This window comes from Colletes gigas, unplaced genomic scaffold (genome assembly GCF_013123115.1).
Source record: "Colletes gigas isolate AHSC1104 unplaced genomic scaffold, ASM1312311v1 Colletes_gigas_Sc00024, whole genome shotgun sequence".
Classification (NCBI taxonomy): Eukaryota; Metazoa; Arthropoda; class Insecta; order Hymenoptera; family Colletidae; genus Colletes; species Colletes gigas.
In genome coordinates, this window is record NW_025106653.1 from 2,345,602 (window position 1) to 2,369,968 (window position 24,367).

Sequence of the window (24,367 nt, forward strand, 5' to 3'; positions counted from 1 at the left end):
GATATGATGGCAAATTACCTGTGAACTGAACGACACGAGAGGCAAAGGGAATCGTAATCCCCTCTACTTCTTAGGTTTCTGGTTATTATGGGGTAAGTTGATCACGAACAAAGTCCCTAAAAAAACCAAGAACCTAAACATTGAAGCGTACGGATGATTCTCTTTGCCCCTTGCGTCGTTTAGCTTGTGGATGATGTGCCAATATCACGTTCTCTAATAATGCACAATTCTTCTCAAAACGTTTTAGACATTTATCGTACCAGATGTATCATTGTCAATGGTGCTTAACATTGTTGTGATGTTGTTCGTTAATATACGTTGTTTGTATCTGAATTTGAGATTAAATGAAAAGTGATTTTTATAAGGTCAAATGTATGTATGTCAGGATAAAAATTGATTTAACGTACCATTGTCAATGCTACTTAAAATTTTTGTGATATTGTTCGTCAACATACGTTGTTTGGACCTGAATTTGAGATTATATGAAAATTTTTATAAGATTAAATGTTTATGTCCCAGGAGTGTTGCTGTTGCGAGTAACAGTGTAGTCCACTTGTTTAAGCGCACGTCGACTGCATTCCCTGTGCTATAGTTTTGTGATGTAATGTTATTTATCCAATCTATGTAAGGATATACTCTGGTGTACACGTCAGGATATCCCTTTGCACATGGATAACCGTACGAAACGATTCCGACTTGTGAGCCACTCACGACCATAGGGCCACCGGAGTCACCCTGTAATAAATAAAGCTAATTAAATAATTCGAATTAGTCGGTCAAAATTTATTAGGAAATTCTAGTAAATGCTCCGCCAGTGCAAAAATAATCGTAGTGGTAGAATTTCGTTATCTAAGATAAAATTCGTGCGATAGTATTTGCTGACCAGTATCAATGAATTTCAGTTTATTTTAGAAATGACTCGTAATTGCTCATTTTGTATCCACCGCAAATAAAATGATAAACGACGAACAAAATTACACGTGCAGCGTTTTCATGTAACGTAACACCTTCGTTGCGTAAATATATTTGTATCCTTAATTAAGCAAGTCTGGGGAAATCGTTGCTTAAAATATGAAACATAACACGTACATTGCAAACACCCTCGCCGATCTTGGTCAACGTACAGATATTAGTTTCTGTCACCGACCAGTATTTATCCTTGCATTCTTCTTGTGATATTACAGTCAAGTAAATCTCTTGCAACAAGTTAGATATTACATTATCAGTCTAGAAAAAGAAATTTTATTTTCTTCCTCCATTTTCGTCTTGTTCTTTCTTAACTCGATATTACGTTTCTTATGTAATCTTGGTACAACAAAGAGGCACTTATTACGATAAATAACTAATAATGTTACTTACAGACAATCTTCCCCAACCAGTGACAACAGCAGTTTCGCCTGGATTAATATCATATACAGGCGCGAGAAGGATAGGTTGAACTAGTTCGTTGAATTCAATGCCTCCATTCACGCGTATTAATCCGATATCGTCAATAATTAATTTGTCGTCGTAGGAAACAGGGTAAAATAATTCTGCAGCTTGATAATATACTCCCAATTGCTTTAAATAATTACTTCCAACGACGACTTTGATGCGATCGGCAGATACACTGTAAAATTTGATCGTAACGTTAATAAAATGATTAAAAGTTATTGTAAAGTACTGTTTACGTTTTGGAAAGTTGTTAGGTCGATCACAGGCAGAGTGTGAGAATTTCTTCTTGGTTTTTTTATGGTCACTATAGTATAGTGCGATAATCTATCATGAAGGTAGTCGTCTCAAATTTTCCTTATATACTTATAATACGCTGGTTAAACAAAACTTACTAATAAATGCAGTGAGCAGCGGTGAGGATAAAGTACTTGTTAATAATGGACCCTCCACATATGTGTCTAGATGATTGTCTTATTGATACTTGGTAAGGATATTTACCCCATGCAGCAACTTGACCGCCAACGATACGTGGATCCAGCTTACCTGAAAGAGTAAAAGAGTAGAATTAATAAATAAAGCAAGTCGAATTTGTAGATAAGATTCTAATAATAATCGGTAACTAACAAATGCATCTTTCGAATGAATTTCGGACTACGTAGGACGTAAGTTAAAAGAACTTACCATTGGCAACGATAACCGAGCCAAAGACTAAAAGAACAGCTAACGCATTCATGGTCATAGAGACAGAAAGACTGCCACATTCTGCTAATCTATTTACACTTGTATACCTTGAATTCATTGATTGGCACGATTAAAGTGAACGGAATGATAAAATTTACGCTTAATACTCGGTTACAGTAATCAGCTTTTTCCTATAATTATTAAAAGTATTCGGCTACCAATGATAATTCTTTTTCTCTTTACGTAATATTTAATTTTCTCTTAGATTTATTTGAAACATATTTTTAAACGTTTATACGTCCCCGAACATATATCGAACAAACCAAAGAAGCTACAAGAGTAATCTAACAATCTAAACTAATCAGATAATATGTTTCCACTCTTGAGTTGAGTAATATATCGAATATAGAGAAATGTTTCGAGAAGTTCAGCATAGTTGGTGGTAGTACAGTGGATAAAACGGTTAGACCATTAGCAGTAGGCTAAGCCCTGGAGATCCCAAATTCGAATTTCTTAATTAGAAGTCTCAAATTTAAATATAAGGTTTTCAAGTTTGCAGCAGAAGACGTCAGCTGCGGAATCTTTAGTTTTAAGATGTCTAGATTTAAGTTTAGTCTAAGCTAGTCTTAAGGTCACGGTATACCTCTATTTTTAAGGGAAACAAAAGATGTATGTTATAAAGGCCCCGGGCGTCGAAGCATCTAGGTACAGCCTTAGTATATTTGCTAATACTGGCGGTATCGATGAAGTATCCGATAGATTGGACCACAGACGAGATATATGAATATGTATATATTATTTGTCGTCGGTTGTCATGCCGACTAATACAAACAAGAGAAAAAAGCAACGATCGTGGACTGATGCAACGCAGAGCCACAGATATGTACATATAGACAGAATTCATTGTAGTAGTAGCGATATTTTTGAAGAAAAATCTCGGAAACTAAGGCCGAGCGGCGGTTATATGTATAGGAAAAAGTTGCTCAAAATGTTGATTTCTACAACATATTCAAAAATCATCGAAATCGGTGAGACCCGGCCTTTTCTAAATAATTACCTCATTTTCTTTCAATAATTCTCCATTGCAAAAATTCTACAGTATTCTTACATTTTTTTATATTTTAAAATTTTCCCATGTTATTAGAAAGTAGATATACAACGAAAGTTATACAATTTATAGTTCCTAGCATGTATAACATGTATATGTATGTATATGTATAACGCATGGTCGCTTCGTATGGAAAGTCAATGAATCTTCAAAAAGCGCCCAGGTCCGATTTCGAGAAATGTAAGGTCTGTCAGTCACGATGGCTTTTGTCGTTTACTGACGATTCGAACGGTTGGCGATGCCAGGCAGGCTTGCTTTCGAGAAATGTAAACGAAGTCAGCGATGCAAGAGCGAGAAGGAAAGCGAGTATCAGCCTGTTCTTCTCGGCTCTTCCGAAACTCAACGAGCTCACGTACACGCAATTGAGCATAGTGTGCGAAAGCGAGGAATGAGGAGTTTCCGGGGCCCCGATGCACAGTCTGATTAAACTGATTTCGAGTCGCAAATACGTTTCTGCCGAGTTATTTTTTTAATAAATGATGTATTACAATTTAAAATAAAAAATAGAGAATTTGCGGTGTACGTATCAATGAAATACATCCTTATGAATTTTAATAATCTTGAAATTTTTAAATACTCTAAATCGATTGATTTCTCCAATGAAATTAATCGATTAATGTCCAATGATGGACCCTACAGCTTTAATTCCGTTAAAAAATAATAAAATTTATGTAGTTTTATTTTCTGTCTCACTTCCTCTTGTGTTAAATTCTGAATCTGTTGATAACGTAGCGAGTGACACGAAAATGGTAATGGGGTCCCGGGACCCCAGAAACTCCGGCCGAAAAATTACATTACGTGAAACGTCTATTCATATATCTCGTCTGTGATTGGACTTTTAATGCGAGTTATCATTAGGTATTAATGGGTTTGCAGCACACTCTGTGCTGAAAAACGTCGACTTTCAAAATCACGTTCGATCCAATCACCGAAGTCGGTAACTTAGGCTTTCAGTATCTTGTTTGTGAAATATTAAATTACCATTATTTGAATATTTTTATATTCTCGTTCCAACAGTTGTTGAAAACAGACGCGTAAAATTTTGCATTTACAACAAAACTAATCATAGAAGTCGTGGAAAAGATTGTGGATACATTGTAGATGTTATATCGATGTTCAGAAAAAATGATTATATAAACATAAGCACCGATAATGCGTTTCGTTTACGTCGATCTCAATATTTGTTGAATTATAGGGAAACGAAAAGAAGGTGATAATTTGCGGAGAAACTATATATTTTATTAAAGAAGCATTGGCAAGATTAATCGAAACAAATTAGTACAGGATAGATTTAAGTTATTGTTCGAACATATCATCAAACCTTGGCTCAACATTTTCCATATCAATTTCTTCAGATTGTGGCTCGTTATCATCTTGAATGAAAGACTGTTGTCCCTTGATCCAGTTCAAGTAGGAAGATACTCGTGTGTAGACGTCAGGACTTCCGACACCACATGGTCGTCCGAAGGATACGATACCAATTTGATTACCGTTGGCAACAAGGGGGCCACCAGAGTCACCCTGTAATAGAAGGAAACGGTAATTGTTTATAAATTCCATATGGAACGTTCAAAGGATCTTTAATAATTTATTAATAATTTCCACCTAGAATTTCAAGCGAATAACTTTCACTGCTACGAATGAAAAATGTTTCAGTAACCTAAACTCTTATTTAGTAGAAGTATTTAATATTATAAGTATTAAATAATTTAGAACGTAGTGTTTTAAAAATTATTCATCGATACCAAAATTTTAGTATTTGTTAAAATCAACACTGAAACTTACGTTGCATGCTCCCTGTCCTACTTTGGTGTACGTGCAGATCTGAGTGCTTTGTACGTTGCTCCATGTTTGAACGCAGCTTTTCTGAGACTCGACGCGCAAATCAGCGTACTGCAGTTTGTTGGGTACATTTCCGCCAGCCTGAAAACAAATTCCACATTGAACAAGCTTTCTCGTGCACCTTATTAAATTTATTTCCGTTTTGTATGAATAGATAAAAGTCAAATTATTATCGCGTTAGATTCTTTGATAACATTAGCATATACACAATTATATTTGCGATAAAAATAATTATCTTTATTTTGTGTTATTCTAACGGGCAGTCAATACTCGATTTTCGGTTTTTTTTTCTCTAAAATATTGTTCAGGTTGCGATTAGAAAATTCACTTCCGGTTAAGATGCGATCAAGAATTCATCAAGGCTGTAATTTAGAATAACTGACCTTCTGCGTTCCCCATCCAGACAGAACGCAAGTCGATCCTTCAGCAACGTTGCTCGAAGCAAGTGGTATAGTTTTAACCTTCGCGTTAAAGGCAATAGCTCTGTTGACACGAATTATGGCAACGTCATTGGCAATCGTGCGCGAGTTGTAGTTGGGATGGGCCACACCGCTCTCCACTCCATAAGCATCTCCTTGTTCGCTCAAAAGGTTTGTTCCAACGTGGACAGTAGCTTTACGAATGTCGGATACTCTGTAAGCAGACGGACGTTCACAATGGCAAAAGATAATTACAATTGACAATCAAAAAAGAACAAACACAAACGGAAGACTCGTTAGACAAATGTGTCTCTTGCTGTTGACGTTGATTCGATTTGAAAAGTACAATTTAATACGTAAAAATAGAATCTTAATCTTATCGCTGTTTCGATATAATATGATATTGATAGATTAATCGTTATTGTCTTTTGATTAGTAAGTTTCGTGATACTCACCCCTTGACGCAGTGAGCTGCAGTAAGGATGTAACGGGAGCTGATGATAGATCCACCGCAGAAGTGGTTTCCGTTGTATCGAAGAGAAACTTGGTAGGGGAACTTGCCGTCAGGTGCATCGAAGCCTCCGACGATCTGGCTTCCAGGGAATCCTAAATTCACAGAATCACAATATAGTTCTGCATTTCCAAATAGACATTTTTATTTAGTGCCTCCTTATTTCTATCCAGACACTATATTTTTGTCCACATTTTATGTGATTCACGCTGACCATTAGCTTAAATTTTACAGACATATAAAGTGAAACTAATATAGTGACAAACCGTAGCACTTTACAGAGCTGTTAACACTAGATTTACGGAAGCCGTCAATTTGACGGATGTTTGATTCCATATTTAAAATTAAAGAACGCGTAAATATTATTTTTTAACAACTTATGTTGAATTTGATTGATGCAATGGCATGAATACATATTCTAATTAAAAAAAAAATCGTAGTGTAAGGTAATCGTCAACATGAAAGGTATCAATAAATATTCGTGCGATCAATGCCCGTAAATCTAGTGTTAATGAGCTTTGTGAGTAGATAATCGAAAAGTAAGAGCATATGTACGTATGTGCAAAACATTTCGACATAAAATAAAATAGAAACTACAAATTATAACAAAATTTAAAATGTTTGTATGCTAGACCGTTGAATTTTATATTATATACAAGGTGTTCGGTCACCTCTGGAAAAAATTTTAATGGGAAATGTATTGTATATATAGGTGTTTAAATGAATTTTATTGCAATAAGAAATTTTTAAATCTAATAGAACGTTGAAGCTTGTAAAAATTTTCCAATTAATTGTTTTCACTTACCGTAAACGGAAACCGCAAGGCAGAGAGCTACAGCAATGCTTAGAGTGTGCATGTTGGTACGATTTACAATACTGGATCCAGCAACATCACGGATCAATTTATATACCCCCAAAAGCGTATATTCCATAGATAAAGATAAAGAAAATTCATTTTCTCGATGATACGAATCAGTACAATTATGGAGTACGACGTTTATGAAACTTAAAAATTCCAGAGTTTTGATTGTAAAGACAAGATCTAGACGATCTAGACGATCAAGTATAAGATTCTTTTAGAATCAGGAAGTAATAAATCTGATAAGAAGTATAATTCATCGCGTTTATTGAAGTTCTTTAATAGAAATATTTTGTGAGAACTTCAATCAATATTATCTTTCAATTATAGGCTCTTGTAGACTATCTTTTACCAATCGTTTAATTAAGATATATAGCCATGTGTGCGATTAAAGCGTAATTGGTAGACTTAATCAATTTTTCTACGATAACATACATACGTTTGTCATAGTTTTTGTTTCTGTGTATGAAAAATATTTTGATTTCTCGTTAACATCATACGTTATCGTCTTTCAAACGACTTTAGACTGTAACTGTTTCTGGAGTCTTTTGTAAATATCGTAGAGAAAATCAGTTGAAGTGAAAGTTCGTGCGTTTCTATTTTAAATAAATTATTGTATTTACAAAAAGTGATTTATTTTAACGATGCCAAAATTTACGACCCCTAACTTTGTTTTGAGTTATAAATCTTACATGTGATCAAGCATTGTTTTAATTGAACAAGACCCTTTTTTTTATTTTCGATAGATTCTTATCAATTGGTCGACAAACTTGTCCACCTATTCGAATTTTTTTCTCGTGCGTAGGATTTCGGGGGTGTGTATATTCACCAAAAATGATTGTAATTGACCCCCGCAATCGTAAATAATTTTCCTAGAACGATTTGAAATTTTATAATTTTGTCGACAAAGTCCACCTTCCCGAATTTTTTTCTCGTAAGTGCGAAGGAATTCAGAGGTATGTGTATTCACCAAAATTATTGCAATTAACCTTTGCAACGGAAAATAATTTTTTCAAAACGATTTAGAATTTTTTTTTGGCGAAAAATTTAGGCACCTATACACCCTTGTCGATTTTTCTTAAAAATTAGTTTTTCATTTTTAATAAATTTGTTTGACGCCCTACAGAGAAGTTGTCAAATACTTTTTTGTAGGCACCTATGAGTTCTATCTCAGAAAAAAATTTCATTGAAATATGTTCACTATTGTAGGAGTTATGGCCGTTTGAAAAGTGGACCATTTTTATGGGGTTTTTCTCATTTTATGGGATTAAGGAACAACTTTTCGAAAATTCTTAGAATTTCTGCATATTCTTCACCAAAATACGCATCGTTCGCATTTTTAAACATTAAAATCGCCCAATCCGTTCAGAAGTTATGACGTTTTAAAGATTCGCATGTTTCGGGCAGACATTTCTGGTCTGAAATTATATTTTCGGTAAGGAATTTTTTTCTCGAAAGTGCGTATGATTTTGGGGGTATGTCTATTCACCAAAAATGATTATAATTAACCCCTGCAACTAAAAATAATTTTTTTAGAACGATTTAAAATTTCTATTTTTATCGAAAAATTTATCCATTCATTGAATTTTTTTCTCGAAACTGGTTAGGATTTCGAGGGTATGTCTATTCACAAAAAATGATTGCAATTGACCCCCGGGACCGAAAATAATTTTTCCGTGAACGATTTAAAATTTTTGGATTTATTTTTTTAATAACTTTTTAACGATGCCTCAATCAACAAATTGACATTCTTGATTTTCGTCTTATTTTGGCCTCTAGAATTTCCCATTAAAATTTTTCCCAGGGAAGGCAGAACAGGTGCCCTGTTTATATTTTGATGAATGTAGGAGACAATTAATATATTCATTATTAATATAAAAATATAAGTTTTATTTCAGACAAATATTTCTGTATACACAATCACTAATATGCTTTACTCGAGCCAGTTTCAACATTTGTCAGTGGCAAAGTTGACTTATTTATTAAATGTAAGAATATCATCGATGATAACAAGTTTTCACTAGAATTTGATAGTTTTTAAAGACCAATAGCATTTAAGAAGTACAATCAGACAAGTTAGACTGTATCGTCATTAGTCTGTTCTTCGTGTAAGTCCAGAGTCAAAGATTCCTGTTGCTTGATCCATGACAAGAATGATGTTACTCTCGTGTATACATCAGGGCTTCCAACTCCGCATGGTCGTCCAAAGGATACGATACCGATTTGTACACCATTTGCAACAAGGGGGCTACCAGAGTCACCCTGTAACATAACAAAAAAACATTTAATACTATATATATTGAGATACTCAGAATATATTTTTTTCCAAATTCAGCATGGGTTCCAAATATTCACTATTTTTTCTGATAAATAAATTTGCGAGAAAAAAACAATTAAACTTACGTTGCATGCTCCTTCTCCGTATTTGGTAAACGTGCAGATGTGCGATTCACGGAGATTCCAGTGAGTCTGTTTGCACTTTGCCTGAGTCTCAACGCGCAAGTCTATGTATTGCAAATTATTGGGCAAACTTCCTCCAGCCTGAAAACATAATCAGTTTTGAATAAGATTGCATGTATAGAATCATATTAAATATATACTTGGTTTAAATAAATGGGCGAAAGTTAAATTGGTATCACACTTTTCTCATCGTTAATATTGTTATAATTGTTTTCTTTTCTGTTAGTCAGATAGAATATGTATTACACATAATACATTTTATTAAGTAGATTAAAATCTATCACTGCACCTGAAGCCTTCCCCATCCTGATAAAATGCAGGATGATCCCTCAGCCACATCCTTCGAGGCCAATTGGATTGGTTGAACTTTTTCATTGAAAGAAATTGCTCTATCGACAAGAATTACAGCCACGTCGTTAACCAACAACATCGAGTTGAATCCCGAATGGGTCAAAATTTTTTCCGCATTGTAAATAGTTCCAGCTTCGCTCAAACGGTTTGTGCCAGCATGGACGGTTACTCTGCTAGGCGATTGCCTGTAAGTAGATGATAATAATATTAATGGAGCTGTATATAAAAAAAGAAACAAAATAATGTGAAGATTATTATTTGTTACTCGTACACTTTTGCCAGTAATTGTATCCAACAATGTAAAAATTAACTTTGAATTGATGGTATTTACTAGGGTAGAAACTTGAATTTAACCATTGCAATTCTATAGATCATTGAGTTTAATTATTACAATATACGTTGCATTGCAATCAATATTAAACTGTGATAGATATCTAACGAAAATTGTTATTTTTTCTGGTTAATAGCGATCCATATAATGTTTTATTGTTAGATCGAAATGGAAACATACCCTGTGACGCAATGAGCTGCAGTGAGGATGTAGCGACTATTCAGTATGGATCCACCACAGAAATGGTTATTATTTTGTCTAAGAGAAACTTGGTACGGAAACCCTCCAGCTGGTGCATCTTTGCCACCGACGATCTGAGTTCCAGGGAACCCTAAATTAGAAAAATCACACTATTTTTAGTGTTATCCTCTATAATCTTATCTTTTATCTGAATACCACAGCTCAAACTGCAGATTTACTTTTACTCGTTTCTTTTCAGCATTGCACATCAAGCTACGCTAACTTAAATTGATACATCAGAGTGCGTTTAATCATAAAAGAATTTCAAAGTTTTCACAATGGTAGATTCTTTCGTAAGGAAATTCGAAACATTATCTCAGTAGTTTTTTTTGGTACTTACCGTAAGCCGTGACTGCGAGACAAAGTACGAGAAGGATGTTGAGAGCGTACATGATTGTGGGTATCCCAATACTGCAATTGACAACTGCATACATCAATTTATATACGCTCCGCAGACAGATGTTGCATCGATAACGATAAAAGAAATATTAAATGTTCACCTTCGATGAGATTAAATACAGATACAAATGACCAAAATAACAATATTTAAAAATACGGTTACTTCGACTGCCACAAGGTGAAATCCATATGGCCGCGTATTAGATTTCCTTTTGATTAAATCTCGCCAAACGATAGTTTTAGTTCTCACTAAACAACAATAGTACTTGTAAAAGTAAACGGCGATAATAAACAAAGAATTCAGAAATATATTAATGAACAAATTCAACGTAAAACCTTACACAGAAATGCGATATAATGAAACTTAGATTCGGGTCAAAATGGACCCCGAGTCCACCGTTCGAGAATTTGATGCTTTTGTTGCAACATTCCTTTGCTAGAAAGAAGATATATGACGTAGTTTTTGTTTTCATCTAAAGATAATACTTCAGTTTTTTTTACGTTATACGTCATTAGTTTCTAAGATACCTACCTCAAAGCTATCTAGTGTATCTTTTGTAGTCGTTCGGAAGAAAATTACGATGTTCGTTTTTTACTTCGTTAAAGATAAGATTCGTTCGCGACACATCCTGGAGAAACTTTCTGAGAAACAAAGGGAGCGAATCGACATTTTCGAATCTGTTGTATAATTAAAATGAGGGTTGAAGATTTTTGTAATATCTCGTACACGTGTAACGAAGTAAAAAATGTATCGAACAAGATACCAGTCAGTAGTTACAATAGTGTCAATATTATAAGACTAGAGATTTCGATAAAATCAAGATTAGAGATTGACGGCTCGAGACGTTATCACGATTTTAAGAAGTGGTCTTAAAATTGATTCGTCTGAGATATGTAATCGCTTTGTCCGTCATGCGTATCAATAATCAATTTCAAATCGAAGACGCAGTTTATAGTATCTCGAAAGTGATTTATCATAGAAACATAATGTCTACCGTTTATCAGGGATTTCTTTCAGTAGCGCGTAAGTATTCGATCGGAACGTGTGCTACGAGTAACTTCAAAAAATTTCTATTTACATATTTATGTAGCAGAAACAATTTGTACACTTGTATGATTTTACTTGTTTCAAATTATTGAAAATATCAGACTATATTGAAATGTTTTATTCGACACAAATGTCGAGTAACCAAATGATTTTTATTCAAAGAAATTACTAGTGGTGCGTTGTAACAAATGAACACGATTCAATTTAGAAAGTGAAGTTTTCATATCCGTAGTTTTAGTTTAACTAAATCATATTCTAACGACTGAATAAAAAGAATTGTCTTTCTTTAAACGCGTATCTGAAGATCAAAGATTCAATGCGTGTTTTTTAGATTTCGATTTAGCAAGTCATGTGATCGCAATTATGAAGATGATAACAATTGCTTTACAAAGAATTTGATGTTACACTTGGATGATAATTTAGGAGTGAAATTACTCTTACAAATTGAGGGCTGGAAAGCTGTTAAGTTAAATAAATCTAAAATAAATAAAGACAGAAGAAAATGTTAACTATGAATTTTACTTGGTTTTAGAAATCCTGACGAAATATAAGTAGAGTACATTTTTAACAAATATTTCTCGTACAGAGTAATTTTCATTTTTGACAATTCGTTAGTACAAATAATAAAACAGCGTTCAGAAGTATGTACTTTTTCCAAATTACTGGGAAATGAAAACAGCGAACTCTATTCAGAGCGAACACAGTATATCATATAGTTGTGTATAGAGCTTAACGGATTAATTTTTCGGTTGAAAAATCTGGAGTTTTGGATTTTAATTGCTTTCTTTCTTTCACAAAATGAAATTCGTGCATATGATTTGATGCTCATGATTTCAACCGATGTATTGTGAACAATTGGCCTTGTTAATTGTTCATCTTGTGCTTAATTACTTCTCAAATACATTTTCAACAATATTTATTGCAAATATATAGAGTGAGTCATCTAAATTCTTTATTACACGACAAATGTTTGAAATAAAAGATGTATCGTGTCAAATGAGACGTAGAGCAGAATAATTGTAGCTTGATAAGATAAATAAAGTTTTTTATTATTTTACGTTTTTACCAAGGTATGGTCATCTTTCGTTTGTTAAATCGACCATGTAACGGCTAACAGTACAATTTGCAGAAGTTTATATCCTCAAGTGTCGTTGATGGCTCGAAATTAATTTCATTTTTCTAGAAGGTCCACAAGAAAGCAATCAAGCGGTATCAAGATCCAATCCATCAATTATGTACATTTTCTAATTAGCCATAGCATACAAGATGCTTTTTTTTTATCTTGCATATCTCACTATCTTCGTTATTTATTGTAAAATAAATAAATTTTTACAGTAACTCAAATCTTTAGAATTTTTTAATTGCCTTTTAACTAGAGAGACGTTAACTCTTATGTTAATAATTAAGTCTCCGGGGAACCCTTTCCAATATTTTATTTTCATTGAAATATCACCAAGTGAATCTGGATCCTCATTGTTTGATAAAATATTTTTTTCACGCGTGGTTTAATTCTTTAAATTAATTTCTCACGTGGACAAAGGGAAAGAACGTTATTTCTCCATTCTTCCGGCAGACGCTATCGTATACTGCGATGCGTATTTCATTGAATCCAATCGTTAAACTTTTCTTCAGTTATCGATGATAATAACGGATATTTGTACATTTATAAACATAGGAAAACACAGTTAATGTATAAAACATGTTTTACTCCAGACAAACACGGATATTTATTATAGTCCAACAGAAACCATCAGTATAATCAAACAAGTTAGACATCAATGGGTTCTACAGCAATCTCAGGCTCTTCCATGTCATCGTCTTGAAGAAGAGTTTGCTGTTGCTTGATCCAGGACAAGAATGACGTTACTCTCGTGTATACGTCAGGGCTTCCAATACCGCATGGTCGTCCAAAGGATACGATACCGATTTGTACACCATTTGCAACAAGGGGGCCACCAGAGTCACCCTGTAACATAACAAAGAGACATTTAATATTTTATATATCGAGATAGTCAGAATAGATTTTTTCCCAAATTCTGAGAAGGTTCCAAATATTCACTATTTTTCTGATAAATGGATTTGAGGAAATAGGCGACAATTAAACTTACGTTGCATGCTCCTTCTCCGTATTTGGTGAATGTGCAGACATGAGAATCACGCAGATTTATGTGGGTTTGTTTGCACTTTGCCTGGCCCTCAACACGCAGGTTAATGTATTGCAAATTGTCGGGCAGATTTCCTCCGGCCTAAAAACAAGATCAGTATTTAACATTAAATAGATATTAGATATACACACACTTTTCTTGTTGATGAAATTCTTTCGAAATACACTGTTTGGTAGGTCATACTTTACACTCGACTATTTTTGTGATTTTATTTGCAAAGTGCATTAAATAAGTGTTTCATTGGTAACCTCTTTGTTTATAATGAATTTAAATTATAATATACACAGGAGTTTATTTTTCACTGGCTATAATGTAGCTATTAAGTTAAAGTATTAAAAATATGTTACTGACCTTGAGCGTTCCCCATCCTGATAAAACACAGGCTGATCCTTCAGCTGCATCCTTCGTGGCCAATGTAATCGGTTTAACGTTTGCAGTGAAAGTAATTGCTCTATCGACGCGAATCACAGCCACGTCGTTGACCAGCAACAGGGAGCTGAATCTTTGATGGGCCGAAATACTTTGCGCTTTATAAACAGTTCCAGATTCTCTCAAATGGTTTGTACCGGCGTGGACGGTGATACTGCTAGGCGATTGTCTGTGAAAACAAAATTGCAAAGATTAGTATACATAAACGTGCAAGATGCAGATGTATCGTTCAGATGAAAACGGAATGAAAATAAAAATCTAGTAGTTGAGTTTGAATTCGCGATATTTCAGTATTTCAACTTGATTGTAATCTTTGAAACTCTTTGGACAATTGAATGTTATTCACACAATATATTTAGTATTATATCGTGTATTAAAATTAATTTTATATTCGCTAGGTTTTAGTAAAACAAATCTGTCCTGTTTTGTGAGCATTGCATGTATGAACAAATCGAAGCAAAATTAAATGGTATAAATGTAAAAAGTTACTTGTAACACGTGATCAAATGTTAAGAGTACAATTTAATATGTAAAAATACGAGTTTTGCTATTTCAATATGGTAATTTAATTGATGGATTGGATAGCATAATTCGTAAAACATACCCTTTGACGCAATGAGCTGCTGTGAGGATATAGCGATCATTGAGTATGGATCCACCACAGAAATGGTTTCCATTTTTTCTAAGAGAAACTTGGTAAGGGAACTGTCCAGCATCTGCATCCTTGCCACCGACGATTTGGGATCCAGGGAACCCTAAATTAACAAAGTTAATTATTAGTCTTTTCTATATAATCTTGACTTTTGCATATTGTTCCTCCCTTTTATTCACTTATTTTGAGCGTTTCGCGCTCGAGACTAAAAAACAGTGTTAGCAAACAATAGTTAGGGTCAGTTTGAGCAGTTGAGGATATTGTTAGGATAATTAAGTCTATTAACTCTTGTTGCTTGAATTATTTTGGTACGTTTGACTAGACGAAAACACCACGAGTGTTTGATCACATTCAAATTATGTGGAATAATTTTGTCATTTAAATGTGTTTTTTTTGTATTTGATTTTACTCACCGTACGCCGTGACTGCCAGACAAAGTACAAGAAGAATGTTGAGAGCGTACATGGTACCTGAAATCCCAATACTGTAATTTTTCAGCGACGCGTACCAATTTATATAAGCGCCGCGAATATTTTTTGTACCGATAAGAATAAATGAAATATTCGATTTTTATCGATACCGAGGTAAATAAAGCTGCAAATAACAACAATCATGATACTTAAAAATCCAGCAGCTTTGATTGGTAAAGACAAGGTCTAAAATCTATATCGCCTGTATCAGATTTTCTGCGGATTAAGGAAGCAATAAGTCTCAAAATGATTGTGGATTTTATATATTTCTTACAATTTTTTAATCTACATCGTTTGTTAAAACATTTTATAAGTACCTCCCCATAAAATTATTAATTTATATCTAATGGGAAAGTATAGTCAGGAAACTGAATTATCATATGCAGCTTCTCAGTTTGGAAACAAGTTGTTTCGAAACTCTACGTTAACAAAAATAAACGAAACACGATACAGAGTTTAAGCTTTGTCTAAAATGTCTTTTTGTATACGTAGCTTCTATTTTAGTTTATTATAATTTTCGACTTGTTTTAATGAGAAAGCGTACGTCGAATAATTCTACATTCACCAGGTAGATGCCAGCACGGGGTGAGATGAGCGTTGCTTTGAATCTGCATTAATTGCCATGGGACACCCTGTATATGTACAAGATAGAAGTATGAATCAGCTGAAAACAATTGTACAAATAATTTATATAGTGTTGAATTGTGGACTTGTACTGTTTTAAATCTCATGGTTTCAATTGTTTTCACTCACTATAATATTTTAACACACATAAACTCATTAATTTTTTGTTGGTGATTCAAATTATCGGTCTTCTTGATTCGTGAATTTTGAATCATATAAAATAAAATGTATATAATGCAAGTCATATGCATTTTTTGAATTATGGAAAGCTAAACGTTATTGTAAGTATTATCATATTTGAATAAACATCTATAATAGAATGGTATCATAATTTAATAGTTGAATGTGAAATATATACGTTTGGTATAGTTTCAATAAATAGCAGACATCGGTTGATCAAATTTCAGTTAATCATACAAATCGTTTATCAATTGTTTGATCAAGATCGTAAGTGACATTCGATTATAGTTTAAAGGACATCTTTAATCGAAGTATTTCTTATTAAAACGTGACATTGATAGTAGTTTCTATTTTGTGTACAAATAATATTCGACTTTCCTATATGCTGTGTCACTGATTCGAAGATAACTCAAGATAAAATTATCAGGAATTTCGTTCGTGATTAGAATTAAATACAATTGAATGACAGTGGTATTAATATTTCATTTATTATTCCACTCAATTGTATTAGGCATATTTTTTGACACTATTTCACATACACAATAAACATGTAACTATTTACTTAACGTGTAAAGGATCTTTATCATTTATACACTCTTCAATTGCATCAGTATGTTTGATAGTTATCAAAGCTGTTGTAAAAATCGTTTACATAGTATAGATAAGAAACAAAACTATAAGAAACATAAATATCCAAGCCTTAAACCTCCGCAAAGACAATTATAATCCTCTACTCTTTGCACTAGGAGCTAAGGATTATTTACGATTTTCGAAATCTATAACTGATTATCTGTCGAAGTGTCTAGAAACAATGTTTGTAGATAGGCATGATATGCAAGTTTAATCATACTTTAATATTTCGTTAATCCAAATATAGAAACAGCCAATTCGTGTGAGAATTGTTTGCAATCAGTTGACATTCGATAAAACACAATGCACGGTATCGCGAAGACGATTTTGTGAGCGAGAAGAAAATCAAGAGAGCGGAGGCTTCGAAGGAGACGTAATATCTAACGTCAACAGTCAGCCACATCGAGAAAGGACTAATAAGTATAGCGGTGGCAAGTAATTTCGTTCATTGTGTATTCTGCAAATGAATATATCCAGCCGGTTCCTGGTAATTCTCAGAGCATCCAGGGGGATTTCGTGTCCCTAAGGATCAGAGGAGAAGGCGATTGCGAATAACAAGAACCCTTCGTCTGCCACGAGTCTTGATCCTGTTAACGGGATCATCCGAGCACCACCGATAGAATCAAACACCGTGAGATAAAACTAAACTCCCTTGAACTTCTCTTTCGTTGTTGTTCGTCGCTGGGTCAATCGAAACTGTATTTATTTTAGTTTCAAAAAATGGTCCATCTTCCTTAATACTCTTCTATAAGCAGCGTAGCAAAGACAATGTCGATTTCCATACATTTTATCTTTGATTTATAAACGTTGTCAATATACAAAATTTCAGATAAAATGTTGATTTCTAAAGATTTTATTGCTCGATATTCTTGGAGACCAAACTGAAAAGAAATGTTCAATAATAAAATATGCTTATATTTAACGTTCATTTAAAGCCTCGTGTAATGAAATCAAAACAAGTAAATATGATATTACATATAATTGCTGTTTATCGTAAAAAATCTGTGTTTCAAAATAATTGAAACAGGAAATAGTTATAGAGGACTTCGAAAAAAGTATTTATTACGATTATATAGACTATTGTAGGCAAGAGAGTATTCGTAGAACGGTTTGCAAATCAGATTTCCCGGCATTAGGCCGATTCGTAATGCTCGGTCACCGTATTTACATATGCATATCATTTGTCGTATCACAGGGGAGAAAGCTCTGTGCTGGTAATATCCCACAGGACTCTCCATATATCCAAATCGCATTACTGCGCTGCCTATTTCGTGCTAAGGTACGTCGTGGACGATTTGATATGCGTGCGCTATAACCGAGTTAACAATCCGCTATGACAGATGGTGATCCGAACGATTTTCGGGGCTCTCTATTACCGTTCCATCGATGCGTTTCCGGTCTTCGTGTAGCCGCAATTAGAGTGCATTTTAGAGAATTTTAGATCCACTCGATTCGCATATTCGGCTAGAAAATATTTATTTTTCTGGGCAAACATAATTCGAGGCGTTTGAGGGAGTAAGGGTGAACCCAATTTCATAAGAGTGAACACAAGAAAAATAAAAATAATTAGTAATGCGTTAGAGTAAAATGAGGTACAAGACCTTTTTGTTCCAAACGCCTCGATTGTTGGACTTTCTAGGGCACAATAAGCTACATTTGACACGCTTCAAGTTGTAACATTTCTTTTCAGAGTGTAATGTTTTAAAGTTATGGTATGAAAAGCACGAAAACAAAACATTGTTACAGTTTAACAAATGCATTTTATCAAGCTTGATGAACATAGTTTGCAGAGCTCTGAGAAGTTCAGAAATTACACTTACAATGATACCAAACAGAGTAAAGAGTAAAATTGATTTTCTATCATAAATGAAATCCAGAAATAAAATTTTATAATGCAATCTTTCCTGCAACTAATTAATATCTTGTATAATTCGAATGGATATACTTATCTTTTATTTTATTGCAATAAAGACGTATTATTGTTATCGCCATTTTTTTTTTTTCGTAATGCCATAAGCTACTAGCACTTTGTGGCGTGATACAGATTATTCTGAAGTATCAGTGCTTTCATCACGGTTGATTCTACTAAGCTAACATTTTCTCACGTGACATATATCTAAATGTTTCATCAATCTTGGAAGAGTTTACTGCTTTCCATAATTCGTAAACAGAATTATATTATTTGCAATTGCCACAAAATTGTTTTAGAAGTGTCATCCAGTTATTCATAGAGCTTCATTAAAATTTCAAGTTTATTCTACCAAGCAAGCATCTTCTTATGTGACATGTATGAATTGTCTTACAAGTGTCATCCAATTGTTCATAGAGCTTTATGAATCTCTTACGTTTCATATATCTAAATGTTCCATCAAGCTTTAAAGACTTTCCTTCACTGCCATTTCCATAATTCGTAAACAGAATTATATTATTTGCAATTGCCATGAAATTGTTTTAGAAGTGTCATCCAGTTATTCATAGAGCTTCATAAAAATTACGAGCTTATTCTACCAAGCAAGCATCTTCTTATGTGACATGTATGAATTGTCTTACAAGTGTCATCCAATTGTTCATAGAGCTTTATGAATCTCTTATGTTTCATATATCTAAATGTTACATCAAGCTTTAAAGACTGTCCTTCACTGCCATTTCCATAATTCGTAAATAGAATTATATTATTTGAAATTGCCATAAAATTGTTTTAGAAGTGTCATCCAGTTATTCATAGAGCATCATAAAAATTACGAGCTTATTCTACCAAGCAAGCATCTTCTTATGTGACATATATGAATTGTCTTACAAGTGTCATCCAATTGTTCATAGAGCTTTATGAATCTCTTATGTTTCATATATCTAAATGTTCCATCAAGCTTTAAAGACTTTCCTTCACTGCCATTTCCATAATTCGTAAACAGAATTATATTATTTGCAATTGCCATGAAATTGTTTTAGAAGTGTCATCCAGTTATTCATAGAGCTTCATTAAAATTTCAAGTTTATTCTACCAAGCAAGCATCTTCTTATGTGACATGTATGAATTGTCTTACAAGTGTCATCCAATTGTTCATAGAGCTTTATGAATCTCTTATGTTTCATATATCTAAATGTTCCATCAAGCTTTAAAGACTTTCCTTCACTGCCATTTCCATAATTCGTAAATAGAATTATATTATTTGAAAGTGCCATAAAATTGTTTTAGAAGTGTCATCCAGTTATTCATAGAGCATCATAAAAATTTCGAGCTTATTCTACCAAGCAAGCATCTTCTTATGTGACATGTATGAATTGTCTTACAAGTGTCATCCAATTGTTCATAGAGCTTTATGAATCTCTTACGTTTCATATATCTAAATGTTCCATCAAGCTTTAAAGACTTTCCTTCACTGCCATTTCCATAATTCGTAAACAGAATTATATTATTTGCAATTGCCACAAAATTGTTTTAGAAGTGTCATCCAGTTATTCATAGAGCTTCATTAAAATTTCAAGTTTATTCTACCAAGCAAGCATCTTCTTATGTGACATGTATGAATTGTCTTACAAGTGTCATCCAATTGTTCATAGAGCTTTATGAATCTCTTACGTTTCATATATCTAAATGTTCCATCAAGCTTTAAAGACTTTCCTTCACTGCCATTTCCATAATTCGTAAACAGAATTATATTATTTGCAATTGCCACAAAATTGTTTTAGAAGTGTCATCCAGTTATTCATAGAGCATCATAAAAATTTCGAGCTTATTCTACCAAGCAAGCATCTTCTTATGTGACATGTATGAATTGTCTTACAAGTGTCATCCAATTGTTCATAGAGCTTTATGAATCTCTTACGTTTCATATATCTAAATGTTCCATCAAGCTTTAAAGACTTTCCTTCACTGCCATTTCCATAATTCGTAAACAGAATTATATTATTTGCAATTGCCACAAAATTGTTTTAGAAGTGTCATCCAGTTATTCATAGAGCTTCATTAAAATTTCAAGTTTATTCTACCAAGCAAGCATCTTCTTATGTGACATGTATGAATTGTCTTACAAGTGTCATCCAATTGTTCATAGAGCTTTATGAATCTCTTACGTTTCATATATCTAAATGTTCCATCAAGCTTTAAAGACTTTCCTTCACTGCCATTTCCATAATTCGTAAACAGAATTATATTATTTGCAATTGCCACAAAATTGTTTTAGAAGTGTCATCCAGTTATTCATAGAGCTTCATTAAAATTTCAAGTTTATTCTACCAAGCAAGCATCTTCTTATGTGACATGTATGAATTGTCTTACAAGTGTCATCCAATTGTTCATAGAGCTTTATGAATCTCTTACGTTTCATGTATCTAAATGTTCCATCAAGCTTTAAAGACTTTCTTTCACTGCCATTTCCATAATTCGTAAACAGAATTATATTATTTCAAATTGCCACAAAATTGTCCATCAAGCGTCACTCAGATTTTCATAGAGCTTCGTAAAAATCGAGCTCGAGTCCCCCGCGTAATTGTTCGAACGGAAACACGCGAGCGTTTCCGTGTTTCGCGGAACGGAATTACCACCCATTGGAAAATGTATTCCCGTTTATCGGGTAAAAAAGGTGCAAAGGACGCCCGCGAGCGTCCACGCAGAAGAACTCGAAGATTGCCGGCTCGAAAGCGGTCGATTCCTCCTCCACCCCCGACTCGCGTTGAAATTCCGCGAAAAGAAACCGAACGCGGGAGTTTCTTCGACTTCTTCTTCGTTGTCCACCGGCCGAAACCGTTCTTTTTCCTGCCTTATACTTACAAGGAACAATTTCACAGTGCGAGACGGGTCAGGCGAGCTTGGCTGCTGGTAATCACTCTCGAAAAATTGCCGAACATCGCCTTGGTCCGGGTCCTGGTCGGTGCCGTCGAGAGATCGATGGGAATCCGCTTTGAGTCGTGGGTGCGACGAACCCGAAACTCGGGGAACGTCGTTACACACGGGGCACAAAACGAAGTGCTCTTCGAGTGGGCGATGGTTATTTTTATGCCTCGTAATTATACATTTTTCTGCTCGGTGCTCTCGGACTTTTAAGGGTTACATTTAGAACGGGTCGGATCGACGCGCGTTTTCGCACGTGTTTCTCCCACGATACCTGCGCGAAACGACGCTCTCGCAGTGAGAAAACAGCGCGAGAAATTGCCGTCGTTCTTAGATATTGTTCTTCCAGCGACGAGGCGCTCGCTTTTTTCCGTGGGAGTTCGAAAGTCCCTTTTTTTGCGCCCGTCCGAGACTCTTGGTTCTTTGTCGTGAATAATATTCGAAATACGAAGAGGGATATCCTGGAGGGACGAATCCATTTTGTAGGTTCCGATGTATTCAACAATGCACTCTTTGGCGAATAGGGTCGTTAACTTTATTGTGTTTTCATTTCGGGTTGCATTTTGTTACCTGCATTTGGGTATTGATTGCTGTAAATATATCTATCTGAAAGCATACGTGGAAATAAATATCGATATTACGTACCTTCGAAGCCGTTTAATGTTGGCTTTCCGTGATAACGAGAGAATTAAATATTCTTTTTGTTATCCGTTTCTCGAGATACAATTGATAAATATGTCGTCAGATTTAACGCTAATACATCATACTTCACTAGTCATTGACAATTGATACACATATTCTATATTTCTTGCGATACTTGCAATAAATACTTAAAAAGTCAATAATCGACAGACGTTAGAATTAAAAATTAATTTCCATTCTAACGCTCGAGACGGCAGAAACCGTTCCAATTAGTGTCGGACGAAGTTATCGAAAGTGCTCGAAATGCAGTGTTTTAAATCGCGTTTGCTCGATTTATCTCCGAGACGTCGTCTAGAAAATCCGAACGAGATAGTGGAAATCACAAAAAGTCTGCGATTAGTATCGTTGTTCAGATTTTCAGATCGGTATGATGCAACTTCATCGACGAGCGCACGGGTAACGGCGTACGCGAGTATAGTTACGTGGAATACGATAATAATTACTAGTGTAGAAGCTACCCTGTGTTTACGAAGGACCTATTATTAGTGCAAACACGTATTACCGTCCGGTTGTTCTCCGTTTATGGCTGGTAAGTGATTTCAACCACGGCCACCCGTAGAAAGTGCCGGCAAATTGAGCACTTGAACGCAAAGAAGACGTCAACGCGCGAACAGCCTCTCGCGTTACAAGAATACAAAGATCACTTTGGAGGATATTAGTTTGCTTACAGGCCATTCGGCTAACAACCGCCAATTCATTTACGTTTACACTTTCGCTGCCAGATCGTGAATTATAAATTATCGACGATATTCGTTGGTCGCTTAGTCATAGAGTTCAATGGTCTGATTCGTAGAAGATTGAAATCGTTGAATTTAATAAAAGGGTAGACGAATTTCTGGCTTCTTATAGTTAAAAGAAGTATGCAATGGCTGAGCAAGCAAAAAGGAAGCTGCTTGGTTGAGGCTTCTGGGTGTAAATCGTGTCCTCAGAGGAAATTGTGTGAAAGCTTCTTTAAGGATCAAAAGACACTCTTTGGCTGTAAATTAATGACAGATATTCCTTTCATTGTTTACTGTTCTTCTAAATTTTTGTCCAACACCAATCTGTAGAAGATAACGAACTACATCGACGCGAAATTATTAGATAAGACGTTTGATTAGAAATCATCTTCTTTCGGTTGCACAACAAGGCCAGAGCAAAAAACATTCGTGAAATAATAAGAAAGTAAAAGCATTATTCGATTAAATAAAATATCGTATCTCAAATCGATGTCAATTTATCTGATCAAAGAGCCACAAAAATATAAAAAAGAATATTTAGTTAAAAGTTCAATGTCAACTGTCTTCCAAATAAACATTCAACACTGCTTTCTAATAATGAATTTTCCACTTAAAGTGTCTATACCTTCGATCGATTCATTCAGCAGGACTCACGCAATTTCGCCACAATTTTGGGGGCACACGCAATTCTCGCCTCGTCGATGCATTCTTCGACGCAGTCCCCCGTGTCCTCCCCAACGAGCAATCAGTGTCATAGATCGAGGCTTCGGCGAGAAAAGGGTACGTGAAACGGTTCGCGTAGGACGAAATACGAAATCATATTACGCAACGACGCGCATCCAAGGCCGATCTCGTCGATCAAAGGGTTACAGTTCGCACACGTCGACCGGCCCCGACGGATCCAGGGGCCGACAATCGGAGATCGTGATTAATGGACTGCCCGGTAGATCGTCGGTACGCGCCGACGAATCGGGCGACCGCTTATTGTTAGCGTGAAATTTACCTGATGAATTGTTCTCACAATTATCATGATCTACGGGTTCGTGGATCCGAGAAACACGAAAGTCTCGGCCAGTCCGCTAATCTTTCTTCGGCGAACCCTTCACTTTGGCCCCCAGCATCCCCTCCGTTCCCCCCTCCCCGCGGGGGCAGCCTTCTCACCCACACTCGTGGCCCCCATAACGATACTTTTGTGCGGCGCAGAAAGCGGCTAGCTCCGGCACAGAAATCTCGGAAATTTTTACGTCGATCGAGAAACTATAATTATCTTTCTGGGCTATGC

General features: G+C 34.9%; 3 protein-coding genes across 3 annotated transcripts; all 3 read right to left on the minus strand.

The window, feature by feature from the left end:
* Positions 1-492: 492 nt before the first annotated feature.
* On the minus strand, positions 493-2,167 carry LOC122401359 (chymotrypsin-2-like). The gene is made up of 5 exons (XM_043403438.1): positions 2,116-2,167; positions 1,827-1,977; positions 1,360-1,609; positions 1,090-1,227; positions 493-735 (listed from the first exon to the last, which is right to left on the minus strand). Exons 1-5 carry the CDS (start codon positions 2,165-2,167, stop codon positions 493-495), a joined length of 834 nt encoding a protein of 277 aa, XP_043259373.1.
* Positions 2,168-4,440: 2,273 nt separating this feature from the next.
* LOC122401360 (serine protease 53-like) lies at positions 4,441-15,401 on the minus strand. Its single transcript, XM_043403439.1, has 14 exons — positions 15,343-15,401; positions 14,882-15,032; positions 14,200-14,446; positions 13,792-13,929; positions 13,473-13,649; positions 10,177-10,346; positions 9,604-9,850; positions 9,258-9,395; positions 8,937-9,116; positions 6,801-7,068; positions 5,940-6,090; positions 5,449-5,698; positions 5,009-5,146; positions 4,441-4,744 (listed from the first exon to the last, which is right to left on the minus strand). Exons 1-14 carry the CDS (start codon positions 15,392-15,394, stop codon positions 4,520-4,522), a joined length of 2,532 nt encoding a protein of 843 aa, XP_043259374.1. The 5' UTR covers positions 15,395-15,401; the 3' UTR covers positions 4,441-4,519.
* Positions 8,742-10,860, minus strand: LOC122401395 (chymotrypsin-2-like). Its single transcript, XM_043403485.1, has 5 exons — positions 10,577-10,860; positions 10,177-10,327; positions 9,604-9,850; positions 9,258-9,395; positions 8,742-9,116 (listed from the first exon to the last, which is right to left on the minus strand). Exons 1-5 carry the CDS (start codon positions 10,668-10,670, stop codon positions 8,931-8,933), a joined length of 816 nt encoding a protein of 271 aa, XP_043259420.1. The 5' UTR covers positions 10,671-10,860; the 3' UTR covers positions 8,742-8,930.
* Positions 15,402-24,367: the final 8,966 nt, after the last annotated feature.